This window comes from Pithys albifrons, chromosome 11 (assembly GCF_047495875.1).
Source record: "Pithys albifrons albifrons isolate INPA30051 chromosome 11, PitAlb_v1, whole genome shotgun sequence".
Taxonomy (NCBI): domain Eukaryota; kingdom Metazoa; phylum Chordata; class Aves; order Passeriformes; family Thamnophilidae; genus Pithys; species Pithys albifrons.
In genome coordinates, this window is record NC_092468.1 from 19,667,088 (window position 1) to 19,690,377 (window position 23,290).

Consider the following 23,290-nt stretch of genomic DNA (forward strand, 5'->3'; position numbering starts at 1 on the left):
ATCCAGGTTACTTTTCAACTGATAGTAAAAGCAGGTAAGTTTTACTTACTGACTTCCATATTTTACCACTTAAGGGAAATACACAAACCACTTTCCCCACTCTAGAGAAGTCAGGCATCCCACACTTCACCAGTTCATCACCCACTAACTGGATTTTTATACATGTTTCAAAGGGATCTGAGCACACACATGACAAAGCATAGAACAAAATCCAAGTGCTACCAATAACCCCTGGAACTCACTGTTGCCTTCAGTGCTTGAATGGCAAGATTCCTTTGGAATCCCATGGAAATGATAATTGCAACCATCTCTTCAGGAGGCTGGTTATCTAGTGCTACAGCTCCTAATGCAGCTGCCCCACTGGAAGCAACTTCTCCAAAGGCAGGTATGACCAATGGCTCAGCGAAGTCTGGAACAAAAAAGCATTCATCAGTTCCTTCTTCTGCCTCACTGAACTGGCAAGTCAACAACAAACACAAACAAACAACAAGCAGGACCTCAAAAGCAGTCCTGAAATCAACATAAGTTCATTTCACTGGCATCTAAATTGGGACTTAGATGTGTGGAAAGCCTTATAAACAACAAAATGAATGTGCACATTACAAAATATCCAGCAGACTGGAATAACTTGGCACATTGCAGAAGTGAAATAACTGCAGGAAAGTAGCACAGATTGGTATGGAAGCAATGATGTCACCAGGATAATAAACAACCCAGCACATAGATGTGAAATGAACTGATTCCATTCCTGGAAATGTCAGCTAAGCCCAAATGAAACTCATTCCCCATTTACACAAGCAGCACAAAAGCCCATGGTGATGCATGAACTCAACCAAATCTGGGGTTTCCTGGCAAGAGAATACTCAGATATACTTAATGTTGAATCGGTAGTCCAAACTTTGCATGGATGAAATACAGGAAGTGGAGAACATCCAGCAGCCCTGTCCATCACTAGATAGCCCAGGTTCTAAGTACAGCATGAATGCTCTAGCCTGAGCTAGAGGAGGCTGATATGGAAGAAAAGCATCCAGATCACAGGGTTCTTTGTACTTACACTTGGTCACAAGTCAGCTTCCCCCTTAGCAGCATGGACCTAGCCAAAGGGTGGAAACACAGAGCTGGCCCACACCATTGGTGAGGACAGGAGAGTGTACTTCTGGTGTAGCTTAGTTTGTTGTCTTCTTCTAGGCAGAGGATACCACATAATGGTCAAGATCTGCACATCCCAGGAGCAGCTTAGGAAAATTCACTCACACCTCCAGGTTTCCCAGGTGGGGAAGGGGACCGTTGTTTCTCTGTCACACATTATAAAATTTCTACTGACTGCCAAAATACAGAGCCAGGAATTGAGTTTAACTTACACCATCCAATCACTGACCTGGTTCTTCCATGTGTGCAATGATCCAGTTGAAAGCAACTTCAGCACCCAGGTTGCCTGTATAGTACACAGCTTTCCGACATGCTTCCAAAGGAAAGCCCATCTCTGCCAGCTGCATTACTGAAGACTCATCAATATCTAGGGCTACAAGAAATGACCTTCTAAAATATAAAAGTATCAGTTCATCCATTATATACCATGTCTTACTGTTATTCTTGGTGCTACATATTACAATACCTATTGCTTGGATTTGGTTTAGTACTTCAACATAAGAAAATAGCCTTGTGGAAAGCATTACAGTAGTTCTTATGGACTTAGTGATAATCTTTCGTCACAATAATTGACATAGATCATTAAACCTTGATGAAATACTACAGGGTTTTATTTATTAAAATCCCTCATCACTGGATTTCAAGGGGTAAGGAAGTCAGATGCTGAGCATAGCTAGAGATGGCAGCCAAAATCAAGCACCTCTCAAAGGCAGGATCTTGCAGGTTAGAGAAACAACAGCTGCCAGATCTATCAGTGTCCACTTGAACTTCATCTCGCAATGACAGGGCCTGACAGCTTTAGATTAAATCAGTGTCCAGAGAGAACCAGGGTCAAGCAGCTGTGACCTCCAGAGCTGCAAGATCCTCCTCAGGTGCAGCAGATGGAGGAACAGCTCATACTCTGGCTACACTGATGCTACTACAGACGTTTTTAAGAGAATCCTGCACACATGGAAGCAAACACTGAACAAGCACAGAAATCACCTGTTATTCAGAAGCATGCAGGGCAACATTTCATGCACCTCTACCAGGAGAGAGGAGCCGTTAGCTGAGCAAAGCATGACAGTTTTTTAAGCAGCTGAAATACCAGCCTCAGAAAAATGAGATACGTACACTCCATGAAATGGTTTGTCATACGATCTGAAAATTAAGAATGGAAAAAAAACGGGGAAAAAGATTTACATGAGGTTAAGTAGATGTGTATGTGAAAAACAATTCCATATTTTTAAAGTCATAGAAACATTTGATGTCATAGAGACAAGGCACATTCATCCTTACATCACTGATGGTTTTGCCATGAATTAGAGCAGTAATTTCCCTAACTTAGTTCAGAGCAAACCATCACTGGTACTCTAAACCAGTAGGAAATAAAGCTGATGGCTGAGCTAAGCAAGAATCTGTTCTGTTATAAATAAAGTACCATCACCCATGCATTTACACTAAAACTAGGTCAGTTCATTTAACAAGAGCATAAGAAGAAATAGGCCTTTTTGAGCAACATAGACAGATAAGGGATGAAATTAAAACTTTTAGAGAACAAAATTTTGCTCTCTCCTTGCTCTGCACACAATTTGAGGTACTGGTGTCCTTTCATCTAACTACAGCTTGATATTGTGCCACTTCTATGGTAAATATTCAAGCAAATGAGGCCATCATGTCATGAGAGTAGTTGCATTACCGGCTTCCTATTAAATACTGAGGCAACCAAACTTCAGTCATTTGGAGGAAATGCAACAACCTGGGTCTAAGGTCACACTACAAAGACATCATTTTACTCAGTATAGATCATTTTGTTCTTCATAAAAACCCAGAGAATGAGGAAGGAGTATATTCTAATATTTTTGTTTTGGAACTTTAGCATAAAAAACCAATATTTAAAGAAAAAAAAAAGACAAAAAAAAAAGTAGCATAGCACGTTACTCACTCTTCTTTCTTTCTGCTCCAAAAATACTTTAGTTAGCACAAAACGTAACAGCAATTTAGTAACACGTCTTATGCAAATGGAAGGACCAAGTGGATTAACACTCCAACCCACTTCTGACATCTGTCATGAGATTTAGTGCAGGGTCTGAGACCAAGTCCTTTGCACCTGACCATGGGAAGTGCACAGTGACTTCACCACAAGGGATTCATGGACATGAACTGAAGATTGTTTGGAGAGTCTGGAACAGCAGCATCAGTTATCAAACCTTCTAGTGAAAGGTATCCCTACTCATGGCATGGAGGTTGGAACCAGATGATCTTTAAGATCCATTCCAACCCAAAACAGCCTGTGATTCTATGATAAATCCTGAAAACATCAAAGCAGAAAAGCAGGAAGAACTAAGGTTGTCTAGTAGGGAGCGAAAAAAAGGCTGTGGAGTGTCATAACAGTCTTCAGTGGCAGAAGCACAGAGATGCTTTTTGATCACAGTTCCAAAATGTGAAGATTAAAGAGCATCCCTGTGTGCTAGCAGAAAATGGAAATACATGAGACAGTAAGCCAGGAAATACCTTTTGGGTCATCAGGAATGACAATGGGAGGAGCAATGTCTGGAAGTTCCTCTTCTCCTGGCTGGAGACCCCTGGCCCGAAGGTGGCTGATATCCAGGAAATCTGGCATGTCTATAGAAACATCTACACAAGCAGAGAAACAGGCTAGGCTTATGCACCCAGTAAAATGATCTTATGGTGTAACTACTCCTGCAGAGAGTTGAATCTGGTACTCAAAGTATAAGCACAGACAGGATTCTCCTTCTGAAAACAGTTATTTGAGAATTTTGGAACACTGAAGCCAAATTTAACTACAAGGTCAGATTACATGAAGCTGTGTTTTAAGTCCACAGACCTGATGGATTTGTCGTAAAAGGAAAGAAGATTCAATTATGATATTCACAGTATAAACTCAAGTCAAGTTCTCATTATAGGCAAAGCATGTATACCTTATCAGTTATCTTGGACAGAATGAAAAAAAAGGGTACATATAAAAAGCACATACCAAGCTTTTTGGGTATCCAATCAAGGCCAAAGGTGAATTTCTTTATCTGCACCACTAAGTATTCAGGAAATGAAGCAAAACGGGAAGTCCTGGGAAGAGCAAGAAATACAATTCTTTGAAACAAGGCAACAAAATCACAAGCAACACAGATTTCAGAACCTCATGCACATTGAAATGAACTACTGCTAGTTGATACACAGGATCAAATTCTAAAATGTGGACAAACAAACTACAAGCATTTAAAGTTCAAGCTCTTAATAACCAGACTGCATCACGTCTCAGAGTCTGACAGCTGAGAACAATTCATTTCCTGCTCAATTCATCATTATAGCTCTTGTCAGGTTAGATCTGCACCTCACATTTATGAGCCCCAACACTAACACAACACCAAAGCACACTGTTCCTTTGTCTGTTACCCTCTGCATCATGTCCAGGTAGCAAGATAGGCATAGAGCGGTTTTTAACAGGCTGCCAGACACACACTTACTTAACTCCTGCAGATTTTGCTTGAAGGGCACTACTCCAGAAATCCTCTACATTGCTTGGTTCAGAAAAGGCCTGCAGACATGCACTAAATGGGATCTTGGCACGGACAAGCTCTGGTGGAGGTCTCCTTGCAGCTTCTGCTTCTCGCCTCTTCAATTCATAGGCAATTAATTCATCTGAGAAATATGCATAACACTAAAATCTAATAAACATTGTCATGGTTAGGTGTTCCTCACTAGGCTTACTTTTGTAAGTTTTAGAAATGAAAAAAACTACTTAGCAATAAAACTTTTACATGGCTTTAACCTGACATCAAATGTTTTTGTCTGCATAGGGGTCAGGAGCTACACTTACAGACACACCTCTGTTTTGAAGGGATTTGTTCATTATGAAAACATAGAACTGGAAATTCCACCGAACAGTCAGTGAAAACCTTGCCAGGACTTTCAGAATCCTGTGTGAATAGTAACACCAACTACCCACTTTATCAGCTCAATCTGAGTTGGAAAGTTACTGCTGTCTATCCGTGTCATCTGACTTGCTGGACAGGACAGGATTATGTACGATCTAGAAAAAGTTCTGACACCAGCAAGTTGAGCAGTGCCATATGGCAAATTTATAAACTAATCTATCTTCTGAGTCATTACCTGGAAATAACATGCTCTTTTATAAGCAACAGAATCATCACTGAAACTGAGGAACAAAGATTGCAAAGTTTTCCTAAACTTATTGTCCAGTTCGAGGAGTTATGGGGTAGGTGAAAAGCAATAGGTAGAATTCTCAGCCTTGTCCTACTTCAAAGTATCTCAAACAACAATAACAATAGTTCCCTCTGGCTTTAAAATATTTTATATATTGAGACAGTGTATGAAATCAGAGGCACATCCCCCATCTAGTGTTCCTGTGATGTCCCCTTCACTTCTACTTCAAGCACACATTTATTATGTTAGTCTGCGAGACTCTTCACCACTGATTGCAGGGGAAACCACGATTTCTCAGTGACTCTCTCCTGCTTCCAAGTCTTCAAGCCTCCTCAGCCAGTCTCCTTTAAAAACAGGTGTCCTTTTTCAGACAGCTCACAGACATCAAAAAGCCACTCCTGTTTACTAAATTAACATCTGACACTTTGTCCTCCTTCCCTCTTCTCCTAAGGAGGATATCCAAACTGTGTATTTTGTCTTTATAGATGGCAAACTATCTTATACCCCTATTCTCTATTGTCATATTAAATCTGATAATTTCCTGCTAAACTAACACAAAGCCAGTGTAGCTTTCTGGTTGGTTTGTGGTTTTTTGTCAGTGTATGTTTTTAAAAGATATTCATTAGCTATTATGTTCAGTTTCTTTTTTATAATGAAAAATTTAGTTTATAAACTCTTTTACTGTCCAGGATGAAAGAGACTCAGTGCTAAAGGGGATCTTTGGGTACACACTTCCCTGTCATCCCCCCACCTAACACACTCACAAAACAAGGGTGAACACATTGTACTACAAGTGATGTGGCACATCCCTGGGTCAAATAGACCAGTTTCTTTCTTTACCTTTGTTTGTTGCTGCCTCCATGGCCACGGGTAACTGTATGATGTAGTCCACCCTCTCTGTGTAGCGAACCTTCCTGGACTGGCAGCACTGTGTGCGCTCCTCCACCAGGAACCTGAACACATCGCTCGGGTTTTCCGAACCCACAGGGTTTCTCTGAAAGCAGTGTTAGACCAAATCACTTACATGGCTGTCATCAAAATGACCAGAGAAACCAAAGGTTGCTGGTTGTTTGGATGGCAAGTGCAAAGACACCGATCTTGCACCCAGATCTGGCAGCTCAGCTTGCATTGGATTGCCCTCAAAAATCTTGCACCCACAGAGAATACACTGAAGTCCACAACGTCTGTACCCACAGCAGTATTTTTCCACACAGGAACCTGCAGAGTATGTACCTAATGAACCTGACTGAGTCAAGGTGGACAGAAGAAGGTAGGAAGGTGGCAGGTTACAATAAAGATGGGAAGTTCAGGTAAATAATGTGGACCATCCTTTCAGCAAACAGAATTGCTCCTACCACTCTGAATCTGCACTGAAACAGAACAAGCAACTTGTAGTTCATTATCCAGATGGGAATGTCATACAAATAATATACCTCCTCTTTGTTGTTCATGCTAATGCCTGTTATCAGGCAAGAAACAGAGAAGTGTTTCCTAACCACCCTATAATCAGTACATGCATTTTGGGATGTGGAACATTATGCATGCAAATGTGAGTAACTTCATCTAGAGACTGTAACACATGAATAAACATCCTTGATTCTTTGGGAAAATGAGAAAATGAGGGAGGAAGGGTAGACAAGAAATGCTTTACATCAAAACTGCATGTATTTGTAGATTCCTTTTCAGAAAGACAGCATTAAAATTCACAGTATGATTCTTATGCACACAGAACTGAGCTGGAGCGCAGCAGAACTTAACGTTTTACACTGAAATATTCAACTGACAGTCACTTTGTTTTCAGCAGGGGAGTCCTTCTTCCATGATTCAATGGTATACAGCTGGGATTTGTAAAAGAGGTGGACAGGGTAATTAATTTGCTCCCAACAATTATATGAATTTGGAATAATAATAATAACCATAATACCCAATTCATTAATATTCCATGACAGCTTTCACTATTGTAAACAAACAGATAGCATGTAACCATAAAACAAACAGCAATTTAAAAAGTCACATATGTTTATAAATCTTATAGCCTGGGCAGTGATGCTTGACCTCTTTATATCTCTCACAGTTGCTATCATCAGCACTAGCACATGGTCATGCAAGAGTCTGAAGTAAAGAAAATGAAGACTTAAAGAAACAAATGTTTCTAAACCAAAATACATTTCCATTAGTGCCATTTTGTACAGATCCAAGCCCTAATACACTATAATTAAAAAATTAGCCACCCATATAACAGATTTGCCCTTATTTTCTAGCATAACCAAGGAAATGAAGCAGTATTTGGGATTTTCTCACCTCTACTAGATTTATAAGATGTAGGAAAAATTCCTGTGCGTCTTGTTGTCTATTAGACGAAAATTCTGGGTGGCCTTTGCTTATAAAAGCCTTAAACATTCTGGGAGATATTCCATTGTGTTGAGGCTAAATAAAGAGAAAAAATTTAAAGACATACCTTTATTCAGTCTTGCACCAAATATCCCAAAGTCACTCCACTAGATCTATCTATGGCCCATTGCTGCCACTGGAGAAATGATAGTTTCTATTTCACCTAGTTTTCAATTTTAATAAAAATGGGAAGGGTCCTGGCACATGATTTGGGGGGTTTAGAATATGTTTTATCACTTAATTTCTACAGTGCCCACTCCACCTGTTCTATGGCATTTGAAAGTTAAAAAAATTACTGAGGGTTTGCTAAAGGTTAGAAGTTTTCAGGAAGCTGTTGGTCATGTTGAAAGACAGTAATTTACTGCCTTTAGCCACTCAGTGGTAAACTACCCTAAATTAGAAAATCTGTGGCTTCCAAGAGCGTCTGAGTTTCGACCTTAGTCCTCATCTTCTATATCACTCTAAGAAGCCTCCCCGACCATTCCAGATCCTCAAGACAACACTAGCTATTATGCCATTTAAATAACACTTTTGAAAGGGTCAGAATCTTTTACTCAGATTTGCCCTCATCCTTCATGAAACAAAGTAACTTTCAAGACAATCTAAACAAAAGTATAACTCTCAAAGGCTGTTAAAAACCCTCCTTCATTACTAGAGTTGCATTATCACACCAATATAAAAATAAAAAAGCAACGTGAAATGGAAGGCACATAAAACACACACTAAACCAGCAAAATTTTCTTCTTTGTTTTACCAGGGTACAATATTCCTAGAACCACTGAAATCAGAAGCAGATTCTCAATTTCAATTCTTTTTTAATTTCTGGCAGTACACCAGCAGCCACATTAGCCCGAGATGCTCCTTAAAGGCTCTTGTCAAAAGACAGAGCATCAGTATTGCTTGGACAAAGAGATGTTCCAGGGATTTTTGAATCTTGAGTTATATTTGCTTCAGTATCCTCAACTGCCTTTCATCAAAACTAGGGCTGGGGAAAGAAATCCATAAACCAACTCACATCACTGTGTAACAGGCCTCTTCCTATGCCAGAAGCAGGAATATGGCACCCTTGCCTGCTGTATAATGCAGTGAGTTTCCACCTAAACACTTGGCTCTCAACCCTTTGAGCAGAAAGAAGAGTAACATGCTACGGGGGATAGTCTACAAAAGAGGATTGAATCTTTCAATCCAAACCTTTTCACCTCAAGGACACAAAAAAATCCCCAAACCTGATTAAGCTTTAGGCTTTCAGCCTCTTTTTAATGTTAAAGTGAGTCCAATAAAAATTCTGCCATTTCCAGGCTAAAGTCCTGTGGTGAAAAGTTTTGACTCCACAGTACCAGGAATATTTATAGAATACCTGGCATACTTTCCCCATCAAGAGTTGCAAAACAGTTTAGCTAAATATAGATTGTGCTGGACCACTGCAGATCTCAGATGAATGCTTTTACGGGCAACAACTCCCCAAAACTTTGGATGAGTTCCAAAGGCTCAGAAAGCTAGGGAAATTTGCATGTAAGGGGAGGAAAAAAAGGTAAAGGAAGAAAAATTAAATGAATAATTGATTTTATAGACACAAAGCAGAAGTACTTGAAAACACTGAAGGCCTAAATTCCTATGCAGTTATAATTATTAAATATGTCATTACAACTCTCTGGAAGACAAAATACTATCTCTATTTATATCAGTATAATTGATGGAGAGGAAGGCACCAAACAAAAAAAAAAGCATTCCCAAGCTGAAGAAAACATAGAATCATGTTCCCAGAGTGCAAGAATAGAGAAAATATCTATACCTGATGGGTTTTTTTTGTAAATAAATTTTCAGTACAAGAAGACACAAAATCTGTAAAAGCTGTTTCAAATCCAAGTATCTGTTATGAATTGCTTGATAAGGAAGTCATTTGATGCATATAACTTCAACTTTATTAAACTGCATTTGTGAAGAACACAAGTACTGTTAAATAACAGCAGATGCCTACTACAACCTGACAGTTTTATACCATCTGTCATTAAAAAGTTCTCAACATCTCACTGCCAGTAATGCCTGCTGGGCTAAACATGGAGATGTAGCTTTATTTGAAGGATTCAGGTCCCTGAACCTCCAGCACATTATTCTTCATTCACCTCCTCTGTGTGTTTAGCAAAGCAAGTCAGTCAGTACACAGAAGTTAATGTATGGAGTCTGTTGAAATCTAACCCACTATTCCTTAGTCTGAGGGGTGTGTTGATAAGTTTTGAACTTTATTTAAAGGAAACAAGCAGGACTCATTATCTTTTTTCCCAAAACAAAGAACAGCTACTGCACAAAGCAAGGAGACACGGAACTTTCAGATAATGCAAACTACTCTGTACCAGATGCTCTATCTGTCTAACATCTCACTGGCAATCTGATTTCCGGAGAAATTCCTATGTCAATAATTAATAGATGAAGGTAGAGAAAAACATCTATTTCCATGGAAACTATCACCATAGCGCTCTGGTAGAAACAGGCAGTACTTCTGTGGCTCTTCATGGCCCCGCCATCTACATGAAAGCCTCCAACACCACCTAATCTAGCATTGCCTAGAGAGCTTCTCTTGAAATCAGGTGGAATATTGTCAGACACTTTCTGGAAACAATTCTTCAGCTCTTTATAGTTCTTTCTGAAATTTGCATAGGGTTTTAGAAGCTTGCTTTCAAATACTGAGGACTCTCTGAACATTTTTTTTTGTTCCTCAGAGAAGATAAACATTAGTTGCAAGTTCTAAGAACATTTGCAGTCATCCTGGAGCAGCAGAATACTTTGTCAGCAGAACCAATGCTTGCTTTAATATGATGCACAAATAGTGCCTGACTAATATATCCCTGAGTGGTATCCTGCACATTCCACCTTGCTAAGCATCCCATCCACGCTGGATCCTCACGTGTTCTTCAATGCTCACCACCTGTTCCCTTTTCTCAGGATATCACTTGTACCTAGTTACCAGGCTGTACAAACTCAGGCAAATACCTTGTGTTCTTCTTTCATCACCTGCTCAATGAGCTCAGATTTCATGGGTGGCTTAGAGTACTGGCCTGAAAGGAGGCCGTGTCCCAGTTTAGCCCTGTAAGGAAGAAAGTGGTGGGGTGGAAACAAACATGTGAGAAAAACAGAAAGAACAGAAACCTTTTATTCCAAGCAAAAAAGAAATTTCCTGCTTTTGAGCCCTTGATGAGACATCATTACCTGCAATTAAGCAGGCAAATCTTTCCATTGTGTAATATCCCAATTCCAAGCCCATGAAAAGGTGCTCTTTTGCCCTGCCATTAAACTATTTAGATTCCATTTAAGTTGAACAAGTAAATCATTGAGAAAACTTACATCTGAGTGTTGAAATCTTGTGTTGGATCAAGAGGAGAGTAGTCAAATATTCGTGGAAGGTTTCCCACATACCTGGGCAGCAAGAACAAGGCAGAAATGTTCAAATGCTGCAGCTTAGTGACTCAACCTATCCTTGGTGAGTGCTTCTATCATGCAAAAATAATAGTTAGGAAATTAGGAAACAGACATTGAGGTTTTAACTTAGAAGCTTCTAGATATAAAGGATATGGCAGTGTTGTCATTTGGAATTTAAATTCTATTCCTTGATCTTCAAATAGCTGCAGGATGGTGTTGCTCAAAACCACGAAACTGAACTGAGAACCAATGCATTTTCTACTCCTAACCAACATAAGCAAAATAAATCCAAATTTTTATCAGGACTAAAACATGTAAAAAGAATGTTTCTACTGAGATTCTTCAGAGAAATCATTCTGACAATAGAACATACATAGTTCCAACCAATCTACTGGAAAGTGAAGCATTTAGCAGCACAGTCTCTGATCATTCCTTCTCTTGAGCGCAAGTAAAAAAGGGCTCAGTCGTTTTGGTGATGTTGTAAGAACACATCTGATTTCTGCTGGCTCCCTCTCCAAAGATCTCCACTACTTTGTTGATACTAAGTGCTCCAGATAACTTCAAGGACCATGATGTGGAAAATTACCTCCCTTTATAAAGTCCATTTTTATCTTTTTCAACAATGGAGGTGAAGAGTTGGCACTTAATGAATCTCTGGACTGTAGTCCATATGGCTAACAAAGTAAACAAACACAAGTTTTCTCCCTCTTCTTCTCCAGAAGACAATTCTAACATGGAAACCTGGCAGATTTTCTAAAATCTAAAAGCATTACTTCCAGCACATACACTACTGCTGCTGTGCACTCTGAATTTTATTCCAAACCAAAGCAGACTGTCCTTCATAAAGCGGCTTCTCTCCTTGGAGTGATGTGTTGTTTTGATCAGTCAAGAGTATTTCAGATTCTTCTATTGTACTTTTGTCCTCCTAATTATTCAGTGGAAGAATATGCTTACATTACCCTTTTCATGATTTTTTAATTAAAATATGCCTTTTATAGTTTCCTCCCTTAACCAGACCTGCATCCAACAGGTGCATTGTTTTCCAGTAGCATGGATCAATATTAACATTTTGTGCCAGTTTTTTTCACAAATCACACTGGAGCAACAGAGTGAGTCCTGCAGTAGTACAAAGGCATGGACCAGTACAAAAACCCTAATGTGATACTGATGATACCAAGATAAATAGAGATATGTGCATATGTATATAAAAATCAGAGATAGAGAAATCAAAATTACATGGTGCCATATGATTTCCCACCACTGAAGCTAAGTCAGCAAGTTCAAAGACAGATTGCCTTTTGTGTTCCAACATTTTCCAGACCAATAAAATCACTAAATCCTCTAAGCAGCCACTGAACTGACTGAAAGAGATCCATTTGCAGGTAAGACAAAAATTAAAATGCCATTTTTGTAGAAAAACAACAAATTGAGGAATGCAGCAGGTAGTGACAAGGACTGGTTTGAAGCTACTTACGCTCGCTGGAACTCTGGGATGCTGAAAATGGCCTGCATGACAGCATTGACGTAGCAGCTGTTCCCCAGGTTCCTCATGCCTGTGTATCCTGGGCCATACATGGGCTTGAGTTTCACGCCAGCTTCCTGAATCACCTCCCATTCTGAGACTCTTGGCTTTGTATCATTATCTCTTAGCCCGTTCTCTGTCTGAAAGCAACAAGATTTTCTTTTTAATATGTTTAACTTCTGAGAGAATTATTTTGTTGCCATCATGATTAACAGCTTTGCAGTCTACTACAAAAAGAAAAGAGCCAAATTAATGGGCAAAGGGAGGTAAATGCTGCAGGTAAGGGAGAAGATGAGGGTCAGAAAGCTGGAAGCTTGTTCCTCCAATACACCTCAGCTCTTCACCACAGACCACAAATAAGTTACAAGTGTCATTCTTCTTCCATTTCTCTCCCACTCCCAACTGAACAAGCAAGTAAACAACAAACAAAATAAAAGATGGATTTCCTACCACTTGCATCTGCAGCATATCAATCCCAAAGTGTGCCAGATGTTTTGCTATGTGAGGATCTAAAACCGGCTCCTCTTCATCGAAGGAATAGACATCTGCAAAAGCAGAGAAAAACCAATGAGCTCTAGTACCAAATGTTATCCCTTCTCTTTGTTTCCTTCATGTCTGCCAGAGTTCCTTGCAGTGGCTTTGCTCCACAGTGCCACATCCAGGCTGACAGAGAAAACTCAGGAGAATGAAGACTGCTAACAGCACAAATGTCACTTTTGAGAAGGTCCTTACCCAGGCCTCTCCTGGCATCTACAGACTCAGTCCATCCCCTACTGCTTTCACTTTTGTTGAAGTCTGCTGGTACCCAACCCACACTGAAAAGACATATTGAAGGTTAGCCACGAACTCAAAGACCTAATGCAACTTTTAAAATTGACCAGCTCTAGAAAAAACATTAATATTCTCAAACAATTAGTACTCTCAAACATTAATACTCTGTAGCCACCACCCACTCTATTAATGTTGGTCCCAATGACTCTCCTGGCAAGTGTGTGGCTGTAGCTGTCCATCTGCTGGAATTCCACTGTGTGGTAGCAAACATGCCCAGAAGACAGGACTGTTCATCAACACACAAGGCATCAGAGTATTTCCATAGTATTCTGGTGAGGTCTCAGCACAGCAGAAGTTCAAGCACCTAGTGAGATCATACAGCAACTGATTTTGGGTGTCTGCTTTCTATAGGGAAGCTTTGATATTGTTTTCCTTCTGCTCTACCAACTGCATGGAACAATCATCTGAGACTATTGACCCAGAGCAGCAGAAATGGAACATGTGATTAATCTTTTGCTCAAGCTCAGCTTGTGTCATATACATTTGTACTTTCTGCTGTGTAACTTAAATTCATGGGAGAAAGATGTAATTAACTTTTCATAAAATCAAGGAAAGAAAATGAGAGCCGCCAAACACAGGTCTGCAGTGCTGTCCTACAGACTCTGGTAGATGAGGAATGTAGACAGGTCAGAAAATGTGACACACAAAAAGCTGGTATAATTAGAGTGAAAAGGAGGGGGAAAGGAGGAATATAAGGGGAGAGAAAAGCCCTACCTAGACAAATCTGAGACAGACAACACAGAATATTATTAAACAAAGAACAGTTATTATGATTCCTCTTATTGTAAGAAAAAAAATCACAATGTTACCTGTACTTCCTTTCATCCACAGCTCAAGATTTACACCCATTCTGGCTATGTAGACATCACCCCTCCCTACTTAATGAATAGCAGGCAATGACAACACTGTCCCTGAGGAAACAGTTGCTCAGGATCCCCCAAAAAGTGTCTGACAATTGCTGAGATTAGCATCCACAAAGCAACTCCTTCAAGTACCTGACACATAGGGCTTCCCACTGCCAATCCCCTATTCCATGCCTCAATCTATTCCCAAACAAGCGAACTCACAATGACTTGAAATGAAATCTAAAGCCACTGTCAAAAGAGGCAGCAGGTAGCACTGTTTTCCCAGTGGTGCTCAACCTACTGAGCCAAGCAACTTGTCTGACTCTCTGGTGCATCCTGTCCAAGATATGAGAATGGAAGAGAGAAGTTTGGTTGCATTTCTCCCTGATCCCAGATGTGTTTGTTGACAGAACGCTCTGAGATGGGGCTACTGCCTCAGGAATCTTTCATGATGTGCACAGCACACACTTCTCAGGCCAGAGGTTAAGTGTAAATGGAGCACTGGCACTACCTCTTTCTCCTTCCTACTGGTGTGAAAAAGAAATAATTTATATCAGGAGAGGGACTAATGCTTATTACTGTTCTACTGTCACCTCTTCACCTCTGGCCCAGGGAAGCAGAAAACAGACAGACTTTGTGGCACAATCAGCCATCATGGAGCCTCTTTCCTGAGGCTCATCTGTCATCCAGCCCTATCAGGGGTTATGAGTACCACAGAAATACAGATCAGAGACAGAATAATTACTGAAAAGGAAACAAGGGAGGTTGGGGGAGGGAGATCTTTTCTATATGGAAACCAAGTAAACATCTCCCAGAAGAACAAAGGTCTGTGGAGAACAGCTGGTGCCCCTCATTCAGAGGGGAGGATGACAGCCTGTCCTTTGTTATCCCGAAGGCCACATAAGAGGAAGTAGCTGATCAGTGGGAGGCACAAGGACAGCAGCCATAAGGAAACAAGTATTGATGCTGAACATGAGAAAGGAAAGAGAAAAAAAATTCTGAAAAAGACACTGAAGAATACCCTGCTTATTTTGTAGATGCAGCTGAAAACCACAGCTGGGCAAATCCTAAACAGCTTCAATAACTGAGATTTGGATAGAAACCATCCAAGACCAGGTTCATTCAAGGAAATAATATTCCATGTGGGAGAGAAAAGAATTATTTTTCCTTAGTGTTTCTGTGGCACAGAATCTGACTTAGTGTTTCTGTGGCACAGTTGAATCTGACTACAGTCTCCTATCCCTGATGCTGAATAGGACTTAAAAAAACTTAACTGATGCTTGTTAAAAAAAAGGACTGCTCCAAACAGCTATTTTTCATTCCTGTAGTCATAAGAACTAAAACTAAAATACAATCATGCTATGTGTTCTTCCATTTTTACTTCTCCATACATCTGCAGCAAAAGATCTCTTTGCTTATGACTTTTTCAGCTTCTCACATTTTTATTCCATCTAATCCTCACATGCCATAATTCCCTCTGGAGCAACACTGCAGAACATCACATTTGGAGGATATGCAAACAAGGATACAGCTTTAGCTTTTCTTTCAAGATCATGAGGCATTTTACAACTGAGCATCACAGCAGCCCAAGAAGATGAGCGTTCATTAGACTGTTTCAGTAGCATTTTGTTCAATAAGGGAAAAGAGCAGTTTCCAGTATAATTAAAAACCCCCAAACCTGCTGTTACAAGCAGACTTTTCTGAACTTAAAAATTCTGATCTTGTTTCTTTGTTACATAAGTTTGAATGTCTTTGCCCTGGCAAATGTAGCAGAACTAAAAAAATACTGTTCTCCAGACTGCTGTTTCAAAATAATACCATTCTTCTATCATAGGTCTACTATTATACAAATTTTAAAAAGTACTTACACAAGATATATAAAACAGGAGAAGAAAGGCAGATAAAACAGGTATGGGCTTTCTCTGAATGAAGTGTGTCATTCCCCTCAACCCCAATCAAGATTCACAGACTCACAGGATTTCCTTTCCATATCACCCTTTCAAATGTTTGCACTAGAAGCACAAACCCACTTGGTAATAGATATGCAGTGTTAGTCTCATGCACAACAGATACCTCAGAACATGCCACATGTCTGACCTGCTCCATCAGGAGTGATGGTTCCCAACTTCACTGCCAGGGGATACCCCGTCTCCTTGTAGTGCTCCACGGCGTGCCCGTTCCCCCCACTGCCATCGAAGAACCACTTCCCACACAGCACGGAACCGTCTGTCAGGTTCAGCCACAGATTCTCCCGCAGGTCACACTTGGAGCATTTCCAACCACTGCAGGAGGAAACAGGAAGAGACAACAGAAATATGTAAGGCAGGAACCAGTCCTGTGTTTCCCACTATGGGAGGTCAAACCAACCCACACAGCCAGCCCGGAGTCATGCGAGGGAATTCTGGGCTGAGTTCCTGCCTTTAGTTAAGTCACCCTGGACTGTATTAGAGGATCTACAAGGAACAAACCTTACTACCCTCACCTGGGGGGAATCCTAACACCATTGTCTAACTGTACAAGTGTTTTGGCATGTTTAGAGGCCTGCAACTCTTCTTCCCAGGAGTCAGATTCCTGCTTCCTGTAGGGTGATTTTGCACTGAGGAGCGCGTCACAAGCTATCGTCACCTGGAAGACAAATGTATGTCAATCAAAACCTAACAGGATTCAGTGACTGGACAAGACTTGGCACTCAGCCTATTGCTAACCACATACAGAACTGGTTATCAGTAAGACTATTTATATACTGAAATGTGCATCTAATCTTTTAGACTGCTGTTATTATTTTAGCACAAGAGTAAGCACATGTACTATGTGAGCTTTCCTAGGACAAGCTGGCACCATAAGGAAAGGAATACAGGAGGTAAAAGGAAAGCCAAGAAACAAAGACAACTTACAAAAATGACTGACACCCTATTATAGCTGGTTAAGAAAGATCTTTATGTCCAAACACGCACCACACATAAGAAAATAAAGCACCATCTTGATTAAAACAGAAACAGGAGACAATTCCTATGACCACTTCCACACACTCACTGACCAGTGCTGGTAACTCTTCTATATTGGGTAATGAGATTTCATAGTGATCAGGAAATATAATAAGTTTTGCTTCATCTTCATATTCAAAGTCATCACTGTTGAGATCACTGTTTGTCTCTAGATCTGGAAAACAAGATGGGGAATGTTAGGAAATTGTCCCTCAATCATGGTTCTGAAATCATGGCAGGGGTACCACTATAAGCATTGCTTGCCTGGCATCACCCTGCATGTTGACACTGTCAGTAGTTTCTTCTAGCTGGAAATGTTTGTGAAATCCTGATCTGAACTGAAATCTGACCATCCTGCAAGAGGATGTTCTGAGGACCAAAATTTCCACTTGATGTCATCGCCAATCACAGACACAGATGATCTGGCCTCTCTCCAAGCATTGCTCTGTTGCAGACATCACATTCTGCAAAGCAGCTAACAAAATTCTGCTCATATTGCACCAAATCAGGACATAATACTGCTGAGCCTTTTACCCAGGATCTTGAAGTGCTATACAATATAAAGACCAGGGCACACCACACATACCCAAATTGCAGAGCACAAATAAAAAGAGCACCCCATATTTTCCAGATCACAGACCTGGCTGAGATGTGCTATGGCTCCCATCCATCTTGAACTTGTGTCCTTTCCTCCCATGATGATGTCCCCGGCTGGAAGTATTCCTGCCCCTTGTCTATAGTCTTGAATAGCTTCAGCAAGTACAGTTACACTAACATTATCCCTCTCCACTCCTTAACCACTGTAACTGTTAGTTTAAAAAGCATGGATTAACTACTAAGGCTTTCTTTTGAAGACCAGGCCTTCGGAAGTGTTTATGTACATTCCTCCAGTGTAAGAATTATGTTTTTTGCTTAAATATGAGTCTTGATCAAGAAACATCAGCTTAAATGCTTGTTCAGAAATATGTGGAACCAGAGAAAAGCCAGGAGGGAACTAATGGAGAGTGTTTGTATCTGTATCTTCATGAAAAAATATAGTTTTTAATTAACATAATTATCACATAGTGACAAGAGTGAATTAAAATCTTCTTCAGTTCTTTCCAGGACAAATGAAAAAGTTAAGATCAAATGTATCATGTCCATCATTTCGCAGAATTAAATTGCAAGAATAGCCCAGGCAATGACGAGATTTTCTGGATCCTTCTCCCACCTGGAGATGTGGGATCTACTGTATTCTGATGTATCAGACAGTCACTGACAGAATGAAGTCCAACCAAAAATAAGATGCATTAGTGGTAGCCAAAGCTGTCTCTTATTTTTATTCCAAGTCCATGCACATGCTTAATGAGTCACTCAATGCTAAACGAGCATCGGCAGCAACCACTGCACCCTGGGAATGCCTGAAATTTCAAATGTATGTTTGAGAGAGGTGAGAATGACAGAAACCAGATGCAGAAAATTAAGCTCTGTTTGCCCAGAGAGCAGTAACAAACTGAACAACCCTAATGATAAAACAAGTATCAAAAGATATTTTAACTTGACCTGGAAAGAACAACTCTTGAGAGGAACATCAATTCTTGGCTGCCCTCTGCACCAGCCAGTCCTGAGGGATGACAACACCCACTGTCAGTGACTTCCAGCAGCATAACCTCTCCTCTCTCAGCAGCGACCAGCTAAAGCCCCTTCACATCAGCTCAATACAGACACAAAAGCCTTTTCTCATACTCAAAGCATGATATTTACACAGAAAATATTAATTCATTACTAATTCCCCAAATCACACTATTTTCATAATGATCCCTTCCCTTACTGAAGCATATAGAGATGACCAGAAATCTCACTTCAGTCCAGGCCTTTTTCCCAGCTTGTGTTAGAGCCTTGTGTTTGATAAACAAGGGAATCTCCACAGATGCAATGTGTAGCAGCTATTTTGCTCTATGAAGCAAATAAACTGAGTATCTCCAAGCTGATGATACACATGGCAATACATCATAGAGAATTTTCCCTTAATGCCCAGAAATGTAACGGTGGCCAGCAAAACCAAAATACTGACCATCTCCTCAATAGGACAGAGGTTCCTCAGAGAGGATAAAAACTCAGTGGGTTTAGTCAGGTTTGGAGGCAGGAAATACCTCTTCCAGGGCTGCAGTCACACATTGTCTCAGCCACCAGAGGGAACCTGGCACCAGCTCACACAGCTGGGATCTGTGGACATGTGTAAGACCTGCTCTTATCTTCATTTCTTTGAGATACTGGCATTGAGTTTATAGACTTTACAATCTGCTGTATTGAAACAGCAATGACACTTGCCTGTGTTCGAAGTTCAGACACACAGTGCAGCTCATCTCACAACAGACAGAGAAGAGACTTTACTGCTGCTGACCTGACCTGCATTTGAACCGGTGATCCAGGGATGAAAGGCTGAGTATCCTATTAGCAATCATCTGCTGCCATCTAAGGACTTCACATGCTTAGGAGCATCAGCCTTCCGCGTGCAATGGGTAGGGAAGGGAAGTTCCTTTTTACCTTTTTGGGGTTCATGCCATTCCCATTAGCAGAAAAGCAGAAAACAGTGTCCCATCAGCATGGAACTCTGGATGTCTGACACTCCAACATGACAGCATCACACACCTTGTTGTAAAGAAGGATACATACAGCTTAATAACAGCCCCAGGAAACACAATGGGGATTTAATTGGCTTTTGAAGGTGACAAAGTAAAGCTGATACATTTCCACCCACACAACTACTCCCTTTGACTAGGAAGTAAAAGGACCTTCCAGTGCTTTCTGGTAATTACCACTCCGAAGACAACTTTTCAGGGTGCAGACTCAGTACATGAGAGTGAAAAGGACTTCTAAGGTCACTGACTGAAATCCTTTGATACAGCAGATGAGCATATAAACTAATCCCTTTGGGTGATTGTCAGAGAGACTCCTTAAGGATGTTAGTTGAAAACCCCCAAATTGCTACTCATATTTTTAAATTTTGGCTTGTGTGTGCTGAGAGCCACAGTTGTTAGGTTCAGAAGGAAGTTCTACTTGCATTGTATTTTCTGTGTCTATGCAAGGGCTGATATGGCTGAGAAAGCATGAGGGTAGATATAATAAAACAGATGACTGTTACTTTAGAAAGCAATGGAGCCCACACTAAGTGAGGGCAGAGGTTGACCCTGAAGTCACTGGGCATCATGTACAGTCTGCAGGCAGTTCTACTAGTGCAGAACTTGAGAGAGGAATAAGACTAGCAGGGTGAAAATGGAGCTTATTTGAATAAAAATTACTCTAACACTAAAGGCATTGAAAAATGTGAAGTTTCAAGACCAATGCTTCATCCAAAGCTGCTTCTTGGACAAGGATATTCTTCCAAGATGTACTGTGAGTAGAAGAATCTCTGGGCAAAAAACCAGCTTTACTCAGTTTTAAGACTGAGCCACAAGACAACCAACCAGTTTGTAATCTTTCCAAACAGTGACAGCTTGATGGTCGATGTCCACAGGACATAATTTCCCCTCTAGTGCACAAACATCTTAGTCCCAGTTAAACACTGCAGCCACTAAACAAAGTATCCATAGGTTATAAATGTTGTGTTGGGAGGCCAGGACAACAGGCAAAGCAAAGGAACAGACATGTTAAAACAGAGGCTCAACTGACTGTTGTTATTTTGGGCGAGTGGTTAGTAGAGTAAATTTACTCCACCTCACAGGCATCACTTAGTGACGGTGAGAAAGGCATTGCTGCAGAACTGACTGAAGACAGCAGCTGGAAGACAGAGTACTGTAATGTAAACCAACCCAGCACAGGGGAAGAAAAGGAGTGGATGTGCCCAGATCAGATTTAGACAAGTTACCAACTGACTGCACTAGTAATAGTGGCATAAGGAGACTCCAGACAGGACCCCCAAACAGGATTTCCTGAGCATGTGGATGTGTCTGTGTGTGTGTGAAAGGGAATACAAACATGAAAACTGAATGAGGATGTTGACTAGAGAGTCTACAACTAATTATGAAACCCTAGAAAGACATCTCAGGAATCTGGGCTTTATCCTACTGTCACTGAAAGCAATGGACAAACTTGTATTGACTTGGAAGTGGAGGCCTGATTCTTTAATTCAAATAATTTCTTCTTGAAGCCTCCGAATAACAGTGAATTGCAGCAGCAGCACTTTGCAAATTAAAAGCCATTCAGTTACTTTGTCTTCAGGAACATGCAAAACACTGACCTCATTAGATGAAGTATAAAAGAGAAAAAAACTCTTTAAAACCCCAAACTTTACAGTCATAACATCCTCCTTTCCAGAAAAAGGAAAAGCAGAGTATTCTGACAGACCTCGAACAAAAACTTCACTTTGGAAAATCCACACTGGTTCTGTTCTGTTGTATTTATACAACTTCTTATGGGCTAATATGAAAATTAAATTTAGAGATGATACTTCTCTTGATCCCATAATGACTTCTTTTTGCCAGACTGGTTCCATATTTACCATGAGGTAGCCAATTTAAACAGAAGGTTGCATATCAAAAACAGCAAACAGTGAAGCTGCTTCTTATCTGAGAACCCTGTAAAGTCATGGGGAGATACTATCTTCTCCCATCAATTAATTTATTTCCATTTTACAGGCTGGAACTGAAACTTATTAGTTTTATATAGCCACGCATATTGACAAGCACAAAATATCTCCAAACTTGCTAGCCTAGATAACAGTGCAATGAGGATACTATACCATGTATCCTGACAGTCTGCTTTAAATATTACTCCAAACCCCCTGAAAGCTTGCACTGAGCTGCAGTTATCATGTCCACTCTGTCTAGCAACACCTAAAACAGCCAGATTAAAGGCAGTCTATACATTTCAATTAAAAAAATGCTGTTACGCTTCATGATTACACAGAACACAGACAGCGAACACCCTCCAACCTTCCCCAAAAGAAAACCAAACCAAAACGTGCCCCAAAGTCAATGCACATGTGCACATGCACACACACTTTGCTAGGAATCTTCTCAGGTTTAGGGAAAGATAAATCTTCCAGTTGACTGACCCAATCAGTCTGTGTTTTATTGCATTTACTAGATAGCAGCAGTGCTAGAAAGTAATCACAGAACCCAAAAGATGTTTTCCTAATACTAAGGAGATTGAAAAGGGTTTAGTATCTTTAATAGTTTTACATCAAAGAGGATTATAACAAGCAATGTAACAAATGCCCAAACTGGATTGACTTTGTACACAAAGCTTAAATCTCTGGGCCTTCAGGGAACTATTCAAAGACACCTAGAAATGCAGGGATGTTAAAGTTACCCACTGATCACTGTCTGGTTTTTGTCTGACAGAGTGAGCCCCTGGTGGCAGGTTACACATCCAGGCTGGCAGCAGCCAGTTTGGTGCAAACCTCTACCAGTTAACAGGACCAGTTAACCATGAGCCAGCAATGTGCCCCCAAGAAGGCCAGTGGTATCCTGAGAGGCATTAGGAAGAGTGTAGACAGCAGATCAGGGGAGAACATCCTGCCACTCCACTCTGCCCTGGAGAGGCAGCATCTGGAGTATTGCACTAGTTCTGGGCTTCCCAGTTCAGGAAAGACAAGGAACTACTGACGACAGTCCACAGGAGCCCTACAAAGATTATTAGGGGACAGAAGCATCTCTCTTATGAGGAAAAGCTGAGAGGACTGTGCCTGTTCAGGCTGGAAAAGAAACTGAGAAGGGACATTATCAATGCATACAAATATCTTAAGGGCAGGTGTCAAGAGGATGGGGCCAGATTCTCTTCAGTCATACCCAGTGACAGGACAAGGCGCAACAGGCACAAATCGAAACGAAGTTCCATCTGAGTATGAGGAAAAACTTCTTTACTTTAAGGGTAACAAAGCACTGGAAAAGGTTGCCCAGAGAGGCTGTGGAGTGTCCTTCTCTGGAGGTACTAAAAACATGCTTGGACAGGATCATGTGCAACCTGGTTAGGGTGAACCTGCTCTAGCAGAGAATTGGATTAGATGA

At 40.6% G+C, this 23,290-nt stretch overlaps 1 protein-coding gene across 3 annotated transcripts in view; it reads right to left on the bottom strand.

The window, feature by feature from the left end:
* USP13 (ubiquitin specific peptidase 13) overlaps positions 1-23,290 on the bottom strand; it is a 43,042-nt gene that overhangs the window by 3,901 nt on the left and 15,851 nt on the right. For 2 of the 3 annotated variants that reach the window (XM_071566958.1, XM_071566960.1), the window contains exons 4-18: positions 17,354-17,475; positions 16,799-16,941; positions 16,414-16,598; positions 13,091-13,185; positions 12,593-12,780; positions 11,044-11,115; positions 10,693-10,786; positions 7,615-7,740; positions 6,154-6,307; positions 4,614-4,788; positions 4,127-4,215; positions 3,643-3,765; positions 2,263-2,289; positions 1,379-1,522; positions 243-409 (exon numbers count right to left, since the gene is read on the bottom strand). In XM_071566958.1, the coding sequence (XP_071423059.1) occupies positions 243-409; positions 1,379-1,522; positions 2,263-2,289; positions 3,643-3,765; positions 4,127-4,215; positions 4,614-4,788; positions 6,154-6,307; positions 7,615-7,740; positions 10,693-10,786; positions 11,044-11,115; positions 12,593-12,780; positions 13,091-13,185; positions 16,414-16,598; positions 16,799-16,941; positions 17,354-17,475 (1,904 nt within the window). The remainder of the gene's footprint in view (positions 1-242; positions 410-1,378; positions 1,523-2,262; positions 2,290-3,642; positions 3,766-4,126; positions 4,216-4,613; positions 4,789-6,153; positions 6,308-7,614; positions 7,741-10,692; positions 10,787-11,043; positions 11,116-12,592; positions 12,781-13,090; positions 13,186-16,413; positions 16,599-16,798; positions 16,942-17,353; positions 17,476-23,290) is intronic. The other variant, XM_071566959.1, reaches the window with a different exon arrangement.